The sequence below is a fragment of the Phaenicophaeus curvirostris genome, chromosome 4 (genome assembly GCF_032191515.1).
Source record: "Phaenicophaeus curvirostris isolate KB17595 chromosome 4, BPBGC_Pcur_1.0, whole genome shotgun sequence".
In the NCBI taxonomy this organism is placed as follows: domain Eukaryota; kingdom Metazoa; phylum Chordata; class Aves; order Cuculiformes; family Cuculidae; genus Phaenicophaeus; species Phaenicophaeus curvirostris.
The window spans coordinates 33,025,017-33,040,399 of NC_091395.1; the positions used below are offsets into that span (position 1 = coordinate 33,025,017).

The 15,383-nt window shown below is 38.2% G+C and overlaps 1 protein-coding gene across 1 annotated transcript in view; it reads right to left on the bottom strand.

The window, feature by feature from the left end:
* Positions 1-236: 236 nt before the first annotated feature.
* Positions 237-15,383, bottom strand: part of DCHS2 (dachsous cadherin-related 2) — a 107,030-nt gene continuing 91,883 nt past the window's right edge. The window contains exons 15-20 of the mRNA XM_069854981.1: positions 13,306-13,514; positions 11,668-11,819; positions 8,357-8,487; positions 6,575-6,858; positions 5,198-5,336; positions 237-3,165 (exon numbers count right to left, since the gene is read on the bottom strand). Of these exons, the coding sequence (XP_069711082.1) occupies positions 557-3,165; positions 5,198-5,336; positions 6,575-6,858; positions 8,357-8,487; positions 11,668-11,819; positions 13,306-13,514 (3,524 nt within the window). The 3' untranslated portion in view covers positions 237-556. The remainder of the gene's footprint in view (positions 3,166-5,197; positions 5,337-6,574; positions 6,859-8,356; positions 8,488-11,667; positions 11,820-13,305; positions 13,515-15,383) is intronic.

The window sequence follows — 15,383 nt, forward strand, 5'->3', positions numbered from 1 at the left end:
CAGCTGCCTGGGAACCAGGACAGCTTCTGTAACAGGACAGAAAGACAATAGGTATCTATTTTAAATCTAGTAACAGAGAAGACGGTTACTTTTATCTTACCTCTGGTTATTCTGTCTTCCAAGAGTGATCCATTATTATTCATATAATCATTGCTTGCTGGCTTCCGATACCACCACTGAAGCAGTCAGAACCCACCAGCATGCTAATAAAATTCTTCCACAGTACAAAACTACTACCATTTATTCGGTTTTGGCATATGTTATGAGCAAACCAGGAAAACTCGTCAAGTGGGTTATCAGGCACCTGGCTGTGTGATTTACATAGGAAAACACAGTTGTTGGGAGCTGAAAGGGCAGAAGCCTCACAGTGTATTCTGGGAAGAACAAGAAGGATAACTACCAAGTTTGTGGCTATTTTATATTTTAACTTTTTCAGCTAATGAAAACACAAGTAATACTGGTGACACAGCTTTGACAGGCATATTTTGCTTGTTGAACAATAACAAAATACATTTCAAGCCATATCTTTTACCATAAACAACTGCATGATAACAACCTAGACCTGAATTTCTTCTTCAGTTCCAAGTTCATGGCTTGGATCAATAAGACATGTTCCTATCATTTTCCCATCAGACATTACTGGAGAAGCAGTAGGCGTCTGTATGGTAAGTAAGGAGAGGGAAGGAGAAAAACTGGGGGTCATGGTGGGTGGAGGATATCCAGTACTATGAGTAAGGGCAGAACGAGGGTATTCTTTAAATGCTTGCCCTGATATTGCATTTGGCATTCGTGGTGGCACTGTCCTTATGCCAGGCTGAGCTACTGATGTTATCAAGGGGGGTGGGAAAACAAGAGATTTCTTCTCATTAGGGAAGCTATGAATGTGTACATTTTCATCTTTCAGTTTTGCAATATCAGTAAACACTGATGCGAGAGGTTGAAATCTGGGTTCCCAGGTAAGCACACAATCCCATTTATAGCCACCTCTGAGATCTTCATCAGAGGTGCTGAGAGTTGCAAGCGAATCATATCCACAGTCCTGCCTATCAGATATCAAGACATATTCTCTTGCGAGGTCTGCCATTACGTCTTTCTCTTTTATTCCAGTTTTCTGAAGTGTTTGAGACAACATTTTATGTGCATAGGCTTCTTCTCTGCCTTCGATGGCTTGCACGGTTTCCAAGCTTTGCATGGGAGCCATGACATCCATTTCTGCAGACTGACAGGACAGCTGATCAGACTCTCTTGGGATCCCTGAATCTGGCATCCGTGAGCTGTGCTCGCTCAGTATTGAGGCAGTGCTCTTTCCGCAAGGATGCTCATTGATCCTTTTGATTTCCTCATCCTCTGCAGTTTCTCCTTCAGCAGAACCATGGCCACTGGAGTCTGAATGCCTGGAGGGGACACAGTCATCCTTCCCCTCTCCGATTCCTGCTTGGCTCAGCCATTCTGCTATGGTACCCATGGGAAGCATACTGGTCCCAGTACTTTGGATTTTCTGGCAGTCCTTATCTCCACTGGCTGAATTCATATCACTAACTGAGGAGGATACTGCTTCCTTTTTCACACGAGAGTTCATCAGATCTTTCCACTTATATCTCAGAATAAACATAAGAAGACTGACCACGAGTAATAGGAACACTACTGAGGAGGCTGAAATGCTAATGGTCAGGCTGTATGCTGACATTGTGGGATCACTCTCAGAAGAATTAGAAACATTTACCAAAACAGTGCACACTGTGAACTTTGACTCAATTTTGGGACTATGAGCTCTTACCAACAATTCCAGGGTGTCATCATTCCTTCTGCTGCCACTTTTATTTCTGCGAACAGTCTGAGTCAAATAAATATTACCGCTGGTTTGATTCACAGAAAAGAATGGAGAACTTTCTAGCAGGGAGTAATGAACAACTCCGTCCAGCCCACCATCACTGTCTGATGCGGTCACTCTGCCAAGCAATTGGCCTGCTTCATTCCTCTCGGGGAGATTAAAGAAATACTGATCTTGTGTAAACACTGGGTCAAATTCATCTCTGCCCTCAATATCTACCTGAACTGTAATGGTAGCCAATGAGTCACCTTTGTCTTTTGCTTGGATTATGAGACAGTACCTATTCTGACTTTCATAGTCAAACATTTGCTTTGTATGAATATCTCCTGTCAAAGGATCAATGAAGAACATGTCGTGGTCTCTAGGAGCTTCACGATGAGCCAAACATGAAGACTGGATGGAGTAAGTAAGGTATCCATAGGAGCCTTTATCAAAATCCAGTGCATTAACAGTGCACACAGAAGAAAAGGTAGGCAGATTTTCACTGATAACACAGCTCAGGCTGGGAAACACAAACAGTGGAGCATAATCATTGTCATCTAGGACGCTAACAAGAACAACAGAAAAAGCCACATTTTTTACATAAGTTCCTCCATCTGTGGCTTGGATGATCAAAGTAAATTTCATGGTATCCTCATAATCCAGTGTTTTCATCAAATCCACTGATCCTGTTTTCCCATCCACATGAAAATGTCCCTTGTCATTTCCAGAGATGATTGCATAAGTGATTTCTGCATTAGTGCCTGCATCACAGTCATTTGCTGAAACTTCAGTGATGTGACTACCTACAGATATGCTTTCTCTGACATGAATATGGTACTCAGAGCTGATAAATACTGGAGGATTATCATTAACATCCAGCACAGTTACTAGCACAGTGGCAGTTGAATTCAAGGAGGGAGTTCCACGATCAGAAGCAAGGAGGACCAAATGGTGAGAAGTTGTCTTCTCCCTGTCGAGAACACTGCTCAAAACAAGACTTCCAACATGTTTGTAGGATGTTTCTGACTCAATGATTCTTGTTTCCACAGAGAATAAATTCTCAGCATTGCCATCAATAATAGAGTATTCAACATACATATTAACATGTGTCCAGTCATAGTCAGTGGCTGAAAATGTAAGGATACTTTCTCCAACTGAGGCATCCTCGCTTACACTGAGATTGTAAAGAATCCTTGTGAACTGAGGGGCATGGTTATTTACATCTTCTATGTGCACCTCTACAGAGGTAACTGCGCTCAGAGTGGGACTGCCACCATCTGTGGCTTCTATCAAGAGCTGAATAATGGAAAACTTTTCCAGCTGTGTCACTGGTCCTGTAGCAAACACTGAACCTGAAAATAAAACAGAATTAACAAAAGCCTATGCTTCACACTCACTAAGGCAAGTAAATGTGATTCCAAAAGCTGAATCTAATCAGTCATATTTGAAAAAGGACTCAACTGTAATAGCTGCACACCCCCAAGAGATGGCTCAATGTCCTGATGGAGCTCGGTGACAAGTAGTGTCCCTCAGGGGTCCATACTGGGACCACTACTGTTTAATGTCTTCATCAATGACACAAACAACAGGACTGAGTGCACTCTAACCAAATCTGCAGACAACACCAAGCTGAACGGTGCATCTGACTTGCCTGAGGGACAGGATGCTATTCTGAGGGACCTGGACAAGCTTCAGAAATGGGTCCATTTGAACCCCATGAGGTTCAACAAGCCAAGTATGAGGTCTTGCACCTGGAGAGAGGCAACCTCTGGTAACACTACAGGCTGGGGTAGGAAGGGATTGAGAGCAGCACTGCTGAAAAGGTCTTGGTGGTACTGGTGGATGAAAAGTTGGACATAAGCTAGTAATGTGTGCTTACAGCCCAGGCAGCCAACCATATCCTGGGCTGCATCAAAAGAAGCGTGGGCAAGAGGTCAAGGGAGATAATTCTCCCTCTCTACTCCACTCCAGTGAGACCCATCCTGGAGTACTGTATCCAGCTCTGGAGCCTTCCACACAAGAAAGACACAGACCTGTTGAAGCAGGTCCAGAGGAGGGCCACAAAACTGCTCAGAGGGATTGAACACCGCTCCTACGAGGAAGGGCTGAGAGAGCTGGGGTTGTTCAGGCTGGAGAAGACTCCAGTGAGACCTTACTGTGGCCCTTCAGTACTTAAAGGGGGCTTGTAAGAAACATGAGGACAAACTTTTTAGCAGGTCCCGTAGCTACAGGACAAGGGGAAATGGTTTTAAACTAAAAGAGGCTAAATATGCTTTGCGAGCTTATTACTGAAGGTCATTTGTTCTCCTGTTTTGCTTGCAATCCAGTAACAGCATTATGGGCTTGTCTGTTATTTAGATAGGTTTGCCACTAAGTTATGTAAACATGTTTCATTCAAATTGCTTATCTTAACATCAGGGATGGATGAGAACATGGAAAGGCCCCTTCCACTCAAACCATTTAATGAATCTATGTTCATAAGCCATCTACTTCCACTTCACTCTCCAGTGTACTGCTAAGTGCCACCACACTGTGTGACAATTCTCTGATCGCAGTTGAAAACCATAAAGATAGGTTGGTGAATACAGAGTAACAAGTAAGTAAGGAAAAAAAATAACAACTGCTTTAACTGGGTGAGACAGTGCTATATTCTGTGTTCAGTTACCACCAGCCAACAAATATTGCATTAAAAAATTCATCTCATGTGTACACATGAGAATAGTGAAGAAGTGCTAAGAACTTGCTCACTCAACAATAGTTGCAGCATCTAGAAATCTTGGAAGCCAAAAACCTTATGTATACATGTATACAAAGAGAGAGACAAACACAGTTTTCCATTTCCCAGAGTGTTACATTAGGCCAAAAAATTTAGATCTGTACACCACTTAATTATTGAAGAAAATAATGTACCTTGGAGAGAGCACTCTCAAGTTAGAAAAACTTTAAATTCCATTTAAGATTATAGGATAACATAATCTCTTTAAAGAAGTATTCTTAAAAACATACTGCCCAATGGAGAAGCTGCTTCATGACAGTTTCAACTTGTACTGAAAAATAGTAAGTAGGAGCTTAAATTGAAGGAAATCTAATACATCAGCTGAAACGTTAAGAATTAATGCAAATCATACGGCAACTTTTCTGTAGCATCCACAGGATGTTGAGACTAGCTGCCTTGTGCATGGTTGAGGGATAAACTGAGAACTCCATTCTTTAATGTCGTCACTTCTTCAGCAATAATGGCAGATTTAGCCAAACCATGTGATGGACTTTCACCACCAAAGATTTCTAGAGCTCAAGTGATCACTGGCAATGGGTGAAGAAGTAAAATAGGACTGTAATTTACACTGAAAAAACTGAAATAAACAACCATGTTTACAGACTCACCATTCTTGTGATCAATGGAAAATCCTTGAGAGGGAGAGAGGATTTTGTAGGAAATCATCCCATTTTGTTCTGAATCCCTATCCATAGCAGAGACCGTCAGAACAGCAGCATCCATAGAAATGAGCTCTGGCAGCCTCACCTGACATATAAGGCAAAATTACAGTTTTTATAGAGCTTAGTAAAATGAAAACACTAGAAAAGATAATAAAAAGGTAAAACTTACAGGATGATGAATAAGCAATTACACATATCATTGATTGAAAAGAAGCAGTATATCTTATTATCCACACAACACATCAGAACATCAGAATGGTAGAGAGAGAAGCTCAGCTGTTTATGTTAGAATAGTCAATAGCTGTTGTTTTGAATCAATTAGTAACCTTGCCTGTAATGTCTGCTCTGATCTACAAAAAAATTCCTAGCACTTGCACTTGCATAAGCCATTCTCCAAAATCAGACATATGTGAGGGTTGAGGAAAACTTAAGGCAAGGTCTAAAAATCATTCGAGCATTAATAGGGATTTCTTTTTTTTCAGAACTTAGACTTATGAGATTAAGTAAGCAATTTACACAAATCCTTACATCTCAGACATCTAAGAATTCCACAGGTGCCTACAAGCCACCCCAGAGTTATCTAAGTGACTAAATTGCTGTACCTGCACATGCTCAGAGGTTGAAATATCTTTACTAACCCAAATTTTTAGCATCATTAAATCCAGGTCTCCTGCAGGGCCTCATATTTTTGTCTCTGAGCTTGTCCAGAAGTGCAAAAGCTGAGCTCTGTACCCTCCTCAGTCTAGCAGGGGATGTTGCAAAGGTAAAAACTCACATCCCTCAACCCCTAGATGACTGCCATTGCTATATGGCAGTTACACATTACAATTAATATATGCATGACCTAGCATGGGGGCACTTGCTACACTTTTCTGGAGCTGTGTAAGTAAAACTTAAGAAATTTGTGCCATAGTAACAAGCCCAGAATAAACATACCAACTTGTTTACCATTCTCTCTGAAGAAGGAAGTTCTGAACACTGGACCCTGCCCCCAGACTGGTTTGGATTATATACAGTAACTCCCAGTGATGAACGTACAGTGTTTGGAGTACAGCTAGCATTCACATCACTTTTCTTCTGAAGTCAGAAACCACAGTCTTGAAAACTGAACATTTCTCTCAGTCCTTTTAGCAGAACTTCAAGAAAGGGGATGGGGCTTCCCAGAAGAGCTCTGCTCTGTTTCTGCTCAGTAATAATTTGCAGGGAACTTCCTTCACAGTGCCAAAATGCATTTTTAAGACAAATATAAACAAGCACTCCTACTATTTATCATCATATATAGAAAGATATCACACGTTTGTTGTCCATTTGCCACACTCCCACCTGATATGAATCCTGGGTAAACACTGGTGGGTTATCATTGACGTCCAGCACAAGGATGGTAAGCTCTGCTTCTGTTTGATGCACAGAATCTGAAACTACAATTCTCAGCTTATACACAGCAGTTTCTTCAAAATCTAATGGCTCCACTACTGTGACCACACCAGTGTGTTGATTGATGGCAAATTGCATTCCATTACTATTATCATAAATAACAAATTGAAGTGCTGGTCTGGAGTCTGCATCACTTGCTGACACCTGAGTCACTGTATAACCAGGCACGGCATCTGAAACAATAATTTTCAGGATAAGACATTGCTAAAAGATGATGCTACAATTTCTGAAGATTTCACCAATTTTGTAATACTGTTTCTTAGATAAATGCAATCTTTCTGTACTAGCTGTTGGTGTATTTTGATCTTGTTTTTTTAGAATAAGAGGAATACCAAAAACCACTATGGAAACAGTAGTGCACTTCTTTAAATGCATCTGCTTTGTTTCACTTCTAATTCAGGTTTTCTTTAGAATCTCTCAGATCTAGTGTAGCCATAACTGTTTCTTCACAAGCAAAAGGAACTCGCATGGATTTCCATGTGCATTTGGGTGACATGAATTTATTGAACAGTACCAAACTTCCACAAGAATATATAACTGAAGCATCAGAGTCCCCTGGTTTTTGAAGAGCCAGTGACTGCAATTCTGAAGCTCTTCCAGAGGAAGAGAAGGCCACCAGAGAGAGACACAACATTCAGATGTACCTACGTGGCACATCAATCTTAAGAGCTTAAGGTATATTCCTATGAGATTGAGAAACTCGATGCGGACAACTTTTGCTATGTGCCAAACTGACAGTACTAGACACTACAAATTGAACGTAACAGTGACCATCTGACAAACAGAAACTAAACCATCTCCCATTTGCGTGTCTGGAGTTTTAAGCCTCAAACATGTATTGTGATGTCCTCAAGCAAATGTTCTTAAATGCAATACAAAAACCTAAATAAGTGGCTAGTAGTTTACAGCTGCTGTGAATCTATGAATCCTGAACTTGTCGTTACTGGTGGGAACTAAATTTAGGAAAGGGTAAAAGAATATCACTAGAAAGACAGCCTTGACATCTTTTGTTAATAGGAGTACTAGAATTTAGGCACCGAAACCTTTATAAATGTTCTGCTGTATATCTTAATGCATCACATGCATGATGCCTCTATTTGAAAATGCTGGGCTTCAGATTCAAAGTCTGCAAATGTTCAGCTTATTTCACACAATATACCAGATGCATGCTGAGGTGATAACTCAGGAGCTCCTGCGTCCTTCTCTTCATGAACATTAACTGGATCAAGCTATAGAACATTTTAAGGCTTCATTCAAATTTACAGAAATTATTTCTTTCATCACAATGAAGCTAAAAATATCTCATTTCTAGCAATGCTGGCTTTAACACCAAGTATTTTTATTGGAGAAAAGCAGAAATTGAAGACATCTGAAGAATATGACACTGCAGTCAAAAATGAACAGATGACATATGTATTTCTGTAGAGTTTGTTTTCTTCTTTCTGAATTGCCTATGGTTGTGCTCCAAACTATTCTTATACACAATCTCTAAAGATTAAGAATAATATTTCTGAGAACAAAAGCAGATCACAATTTACTCTGATATTTCAGTAGTGATACAATTCATTACCCTTTTTACTAGGATCACTTGGTTACACAAACCACCGAAAGCACTATTATTGTTCGATAAATCCCAGTCTTAACAAAACTTTGCTGTAGTATCACACTTACTTTCTGGGACCTCCACTTCACCTGGTGGTTGGACAACTGGAGCATTATCATTAACATCTAACACTTGTATCTGCACAATACTTGTAGCAGAAAGTCTCTGGCTTCCTTTATCAGCGGCTTGTACAACCAACCTACAAACAAAGGAAACTAATTGTCATTATTCCTAAGAAATCATAGAATTATCCACCAATGCTATAAGCAGGGGGAAAATTACAAATTAAAAGATTAGCCCTTTGTGCTCTTCATTGCAACTCTTAAATTACATCTTTCTTTCTGTAAGGTTGACTGTCTTGAGTTCTGTTTTTTGTGTCTTGCAAGAACAGTGTCCAGGAGAATCTAGGTGGCAAAAACATACCAAAATCATACAAATAAGAAGGAATTATTAATTTATATTAATTTCACCCAATTTCACACCAAACATAGATGGTTAAACAAGTCAGCAAGAAACTCTTAAATAAGACAGTTCTTCAGTTGGCAATTCAGAGCAGGAATTAAAACTTAAGTACTGAATTGTCCTTTGGAGGAATCTGATTCTCCTCATCATTTATAAAGGGACAACAGGAATGTCAAAACTAGATAGCATGAAAACATTCACAGTAATATTCAGCCAAAACGTCTGCAGAGATACAGAATAGGTCCCTTGTTGTATTATAAATGTAAGTGATAAAATGAAAAACCTGAATACACGGACCATTTGACAGTGGTGAAGTTCCCAATTATAGTAGTGAGACCAGATTAAGAGAGTTTGGCTGTTTGCTTCAATTTTACATTTGTGTAAGGATGGGTAGCAGATTCTACTATGTGATTTCCATAAACAATATAGCAAAGAAAACAGCAAGCAACGACCTGATAGACATCAATAACAGCACATTTACTCTCTGTGGGAACTAGCTGTTGAACAATAGAGCAAATGCTTATTGTAAGCAAAGATTATTTAGAAGAATTCACCCCTACTCAAGATTAAAAATTATCCAGAAGTGAAGTAAAAATTAAATTTAACTCAACAGGTGTTCTAAAAATTGAACAGATTAAAAAAAGAAAACACTAAGCTATGGGAAAGGATATATATGTCAGAGAATGGCATTTCTATTAAACATTTTGGGTCCTAGCAATTGTTTCCATGTTTCATCATATTTTCTGGGTTATCTTCTGAATGCATTATTTCTCCCCCTTCCTTCTAAGTCACGGTTTCTGTTTGAAGTGTCAAACAGATAGAATCATAGAGTCATATAGGTAGGAAAAGACCCTTAAGATCAGCAAGTCCAGCCACAAACCCAACGCTGCCAAGTTCACCACTAAACCATGTCCCTAACCGCCAGGTCTATACATCTTTAAATACCTCCAGGGATGGTGACCTAGCCACTTACCCAGGGAAGCCTGTCTCAGTGCTTGATAACCCTTGTGGTGAAGAATTTTTTTCTAATGTCCAATCCATTAATATATGTAACTACCTAAATGTTCACATGACAACATGGAATACCAGGGCCGTTTGGTGAAACACTGGAATGGGTTGCCCAGAGAGGTGGGCTCTGAGCAATCTGATCTAGCTGGAGACATCCCTGCTTATTGCATGAGGGTTGAAATAGATGACCTTTAAAAGTCCCTTCCAACCCAAACTATTCTATAAATCTATATCTCAAGCTGTGGATTGTAGCACTTCTGTTCCTGAACTACACCAGCTTTGCTGAGTGCTTTTGTGGTTTCTGATGCTGACAGAATATATAACATGTATTGCAGGCGAGTATTCAATTGGTGACCGTGTATAATTCCATACAGAAAGTGTATTTTTTCTAGAATGAATATTGGTAGTGTATACATATGGAAATATTTTACTAAAAATAATCATTTTCTAAGGTTTCAGGAAAAAACTCTCATAAAAACATCTCAGCCAAGGCATTAAAATTAAGGTTCTGTCAACACTTTCATTATAATTCCTGTTATAAGGGATTTAGAAATTCTGGGGATGAAAATGTTCAATTTAGATAAAATAAACATCTCCTTGTAAATCTGAAAGAATCAATGGTAACATTTTGAAACTAAACAGGAAAACAGTTTTGAAAGTGTCTTTTGCTATTCACTTGTCACCTAACAATGTACAGATTCATAAAGAGAAAAAGAGAAGGAATATGAACCTTCAGATTCCTCAAACCACTAATTTAAAACGGTAGAATTCCAACATAAATACTGAAATAAATCAGGTTCCCAGTTAAAGAAAGATACGAGAATTACTTACCTGTTCAATGCTTCATCGACAGTATGAATCCTTTGAAGGATTTATTCCAGGCACTCTTTTAAAGTACTAGTTACAAATAAAACATATTATGCTATTGAAATGACTAAAAATCAGAACTGATGTTTCTGATTCCATGTAAAAGTGAGAAGTAAACTCAAAATTAAGTGTTCTGCATATTAGGTTAAAACGTTTCCTTTATGATGCTATTATCAAATTACACTGGTATTTTTTAAAAATCATATTATATTTATCTTCTTTTATGTGGTTTTCTAAAAGTTATTCTAGTTCATAAGAAGTCTGATTGGATGTTTAAAAATTTGAGGCCCAAGAGGACAGGAAAACTTGCAAATACTTTAATTGATACCAAAACTGTATGGAAAAAAGGTAATTTCTACTGACATATACATAGAATTTTACTTTTTGTAGAGACTGCAGTACATAAAAAGGGTATATTAATGAATCTGCATACGCTTACTTTCTCTTCAAAGTGTGATTCATTTGCTTTCTAATTCCAATTATGGCGTGACCTGTTAAGAAAAATTGTCATGTCCACTTGATCACATCTTCTCACCTTTTTTGTGGAAGACAGGAAACAACTAATACTTAGTACAAGACAGCTTATAGATGGCAACAGCTTACAGAAGTGTATTTACTTGACTAAAGAGAAGAAAATTTGAATACATTCTAATTAAAGAACATAACATGTCCTGTTGCTTGGATTGGTTTGAGTGCTTTCTGCTTCTTTATGTATTTACAAAAAATAGATCCAGAGAAGGAATGGCTGTACAGTTCTTAAACTAAAGTCCAGTCATTATTCCTATAGTGAAGCATCATGATCACTTTTATCAGTAAGCGCTGCAAGTGCCAAACAAGACTAGACCTTCTTCCCTTAAATTTGAGAAGTGTGCAAGAATCCATGATGCAAATGGGCAGCTGTAATGCTGTTCTCAATGTTGTCTGGCTTGTACCCAGGCTTTGTGGGTAACAGATATCAACAGAAAACTATAAGATATGAGCAATCTCAAGTTAAAGTAAACAAAAAGAAGAATACATTTTTATAAGAACCTTGCATACGAACCTGTAATACGAAGTGCTTTCATGATCTAGGACTGCATCAGTTGCTAAAATCCCTTGTGTTGAATCAATTAGAAATGCTGTATTTTCATTACCAGATAAAATTGAGTATTCGATTTCTCCATTCAGCCCACTGTCAAGGTCAGTTGCAAATATCTGTTTGGGAGCAAAATTGAGGCTTAATTCAAAATGGCAGAACGTGATTTCAGAAAGAAAAACCTTTTACTGCAGTCATCTATGTCTGGTCACTTTCTACTGAGTAAATTTAAGTTAATAATTATATTGGTCCCCAACATGAGTGCTAGGCGAGGTCACAAAATCAGCTCATGAATTGCAACAGTACCCACATAAATGCTTTCCCTGAATAATTTGAAGTGCGGCTACATAAAGCACTAGGACTGAATGTAATCATTTTACATTGCTGGTATTATTACAAGGTTGCTGTTAGAATGCTGTCTCTTTTTAGTGTATAGAAATGTACTTTCTCAGGGGTCCAGGACTGGTCCTTGAAGTATTACTGCTATACAAACATAAAAAGTATTAAAGTAATTAATTATTAAGATTTCAGAGCTTTCACAGGAAAGTTCCTTAATAACATTTTAAAATATTAACAGATAACATGAAAGGGGCAGAGGCAAGCTATAAAACCAGCAGAATAAATGATATTCAACAGCAGTGAACAGGTTTCACACAGATTCCTGTGACTCTTCGAAGAGTCAGTTTTGTATTTTTCTGGTTGATGAACAAGTATTATGTGGAATACGGGATTCAAACCATAGCTGAGGCAATCAGTCAGACTGAATAAAGGAAACATACTAGAATGTATGCTGTCATAAAATTTTGACTACACATCTGGGTTGACTGCCTTTTGATTTTTCTCCATTGCTGGACATATGTTTCTCTGAATACAATGTCCATCAGTTTCTAATCACATTGCCCTGGAGGCATTTGTAGCTTTCCATTTATTTATTCTCTAGAGAAGGAATATCTTTAGTACCTAACATGACCCTCACTGTGACCTGACTTGCAATGCAAGAACATGTACTGAGGAAATTATGTGTTCTTCTAGTCCAACTGATGTCTTCTTTTGCTCTGACATGGCCAGCTGGAAACACTTTAGAAAAATGGATCCATTCAGAAGAAGAAGTGTTTGTACATTTAAATTGAGACAAGCTGCTCTTTAGGCATCAGATTTTAAATTGAACACTCTACTAGTCTGACGAGTTAAAAGTATTCTTTTTATTGCTATAGCCATTTCAGCAGACGCATTAATGCAAGGCCTAGCCTACATTGTAGCCAGAACTACAGCTTTGAATGGTATTTTTCAACTACTTGAAGAGAGAAACAGATATTTTTTTTAAGAAAAAAAGGAATTTAAATCCTAGCTCCACAACTAGCAGTATGATAAAGAATTCTTCTTCAGTTTAATAAACCTGAATGAAAGATATGAAACATGATCTAGAAAAAAAATCATTGAATATTTCAGCTATCTAAGCAAAGCTGTAGCAACATAAGAATGCCACTCTCTGTTTTTAAGTTACAGTAGTCCAGAAGAGACCTAGCAGGACTGTAGTCAAGAACAGATAAACCAAACTTCTTTTTAACTACAGCACTGGGCTTGGGAACATATATTTCCACTTACCTGTATAATGTCTGTTTTAGTTTGGCCTTCCCACACAGATGCTTTGTAACATCTTTGCTCAAATTTAGGTACATTGTCATTCATATCTTGTATCAAAACTGTCACTCCGCAGAGCACTGAATTCAGGCTATTTTCAGCCAATACTGAAAGATGTATTTTATTCTTAACTTCGTAATCAAGAAACTTTGGCTCTTTTACTGTGATCACACCTGGTTTATTAAAAAAAATGAATAATCAAGATGTAACTTATGCAGCAAATAAAAAACACCCAGAAATACAGCTATGAAATCCCAAATGTTTGCTGTCTCCTTCATTGAACATAGCAGAATTCCAGCAAGCTTCCCACCATGTCCTTCCTCTATCTAATGTCACCTCCGCATGCCAGTTATTGTACAAACATGGGACAGCTAAGTTTTCACTGATCAACCACCACAGTGGAAATTTCACAAAGCAGATTGGCTTATAGATAGATAGAAAGGAAGAAAGTGCCTGCATGAGTTGTCCTCCTTTACATGTGACAATGAGCATGGGTCTGAAGAGACTCTTCACCCTCATCTGAGAGTGGCTACATCTAGCCCTCCATCTATACCCAAATGGGGCAATAGCTTTATCAATTTCTCTGTCTCACTGACATACAGCTAAAACATTGACTCCTCCTGATGTAGAGAGCCATGTTATTCTACTGAAAACAATCAATGAAAGTTATTGAGACTTCAGAGCTTTCCATGGTAATCCACAGTCACTGTTTCAATGTTCTAGGTAATACAGTACAAAAATACAAAAAATACAATAAAAATACTTCATTACATCTAAATATCAAACACAGTTAATTTGCATGTTTATTTCATTAGAATTCAGATGCAGTTTTGCATGAGTTTTTTAGTAATTATGCCATGAATATCCCAACCCATTGGGATATTCCAAACCTGTTGATAGTATAAGAAACCCTACTGTGGTTCTCCAACCTAATGCTTTTTAGTTTTTATTTTCTAAGATGATTGACTATTGTTTATGGATCTGTCCAGCATTCAGAAATTGTTTCTTGAACATAAAGGTTTCAAAACTAACAGGTAGTCTCTCTTCAGCACAACACTTAAAAATTACAAAGCAAAACAGAATGGCAGAAAGAATACACTCAGGAAGACAAAGAGCAACAAAAGACTAGTGCAGAGTGAAGTAAATAACCAAGGTTGAAGTACGCCACCTAGGAGGAAAGAGTGAAAGAACCAGAGCTGCTATTCTAGAAGAGTGCATGTGAAGGAAAAACAAGTTAACAACAGTCTTCAAGTATGTAAAGAATAAAAGGCAAAAGCAAAATTGCCTATGTCTATTGTTATTATTTTAAAAGTACTAAGTTTAAATAATTTCAACAAACATTCAGACAAATATGACTCAAACTTTTTCATCTGCCAAGACTTTTATAGGCTACTGGACAGCGTGCAGAATTACCATCACTGGAGTTTTTTGAGAGTTTCTGTCTTTGGGTCACTTCCTACTGTGCTTTATATGATTCTACAATATAATAATTCTCTCAAGGACAGGAGAAAATATTTTCTAAAGCAGGGTTAATTAACATCAGTGCTTGAAAAGTCAGGTAGAGTAGACCTTAGGCTGTTCAGTATACTTACGATATAGAGTTCATCAATAAAGACAAAAATTCTTCTGCTCTAGAAACAATGGGTAGAGAGTTACTGGTGTCAAAATTAACACTGAGGTAAGAACTGCTCTTAAAATGTCCTTAAAGACTATACTTCAATTAATGCAATTAATGCTTTCTAAGAAACAGAAAAAACAAAACAAAGGTTTAGGAAGAAAAGAAACAGAAGAAACCACAAATATCTCAAAACAAGATTTGTGACATCCTGTGCTACAGAAACTCCACCAGCATTTGTGAGGAAAGCGCTGCAGTATACCACAGAAAGAACTGGTCTGTCTCAACATCACACCTAACCTGACGATCTTGCCACCTAGACAACTGCACATGGACTGCAGTGCTGAACAAGATGGGTTTGCAGGCTCTGCCCTTATAAAGGATACTGACACCGTACAGAACAACTGCCAGGAGCTGGACACAAGAC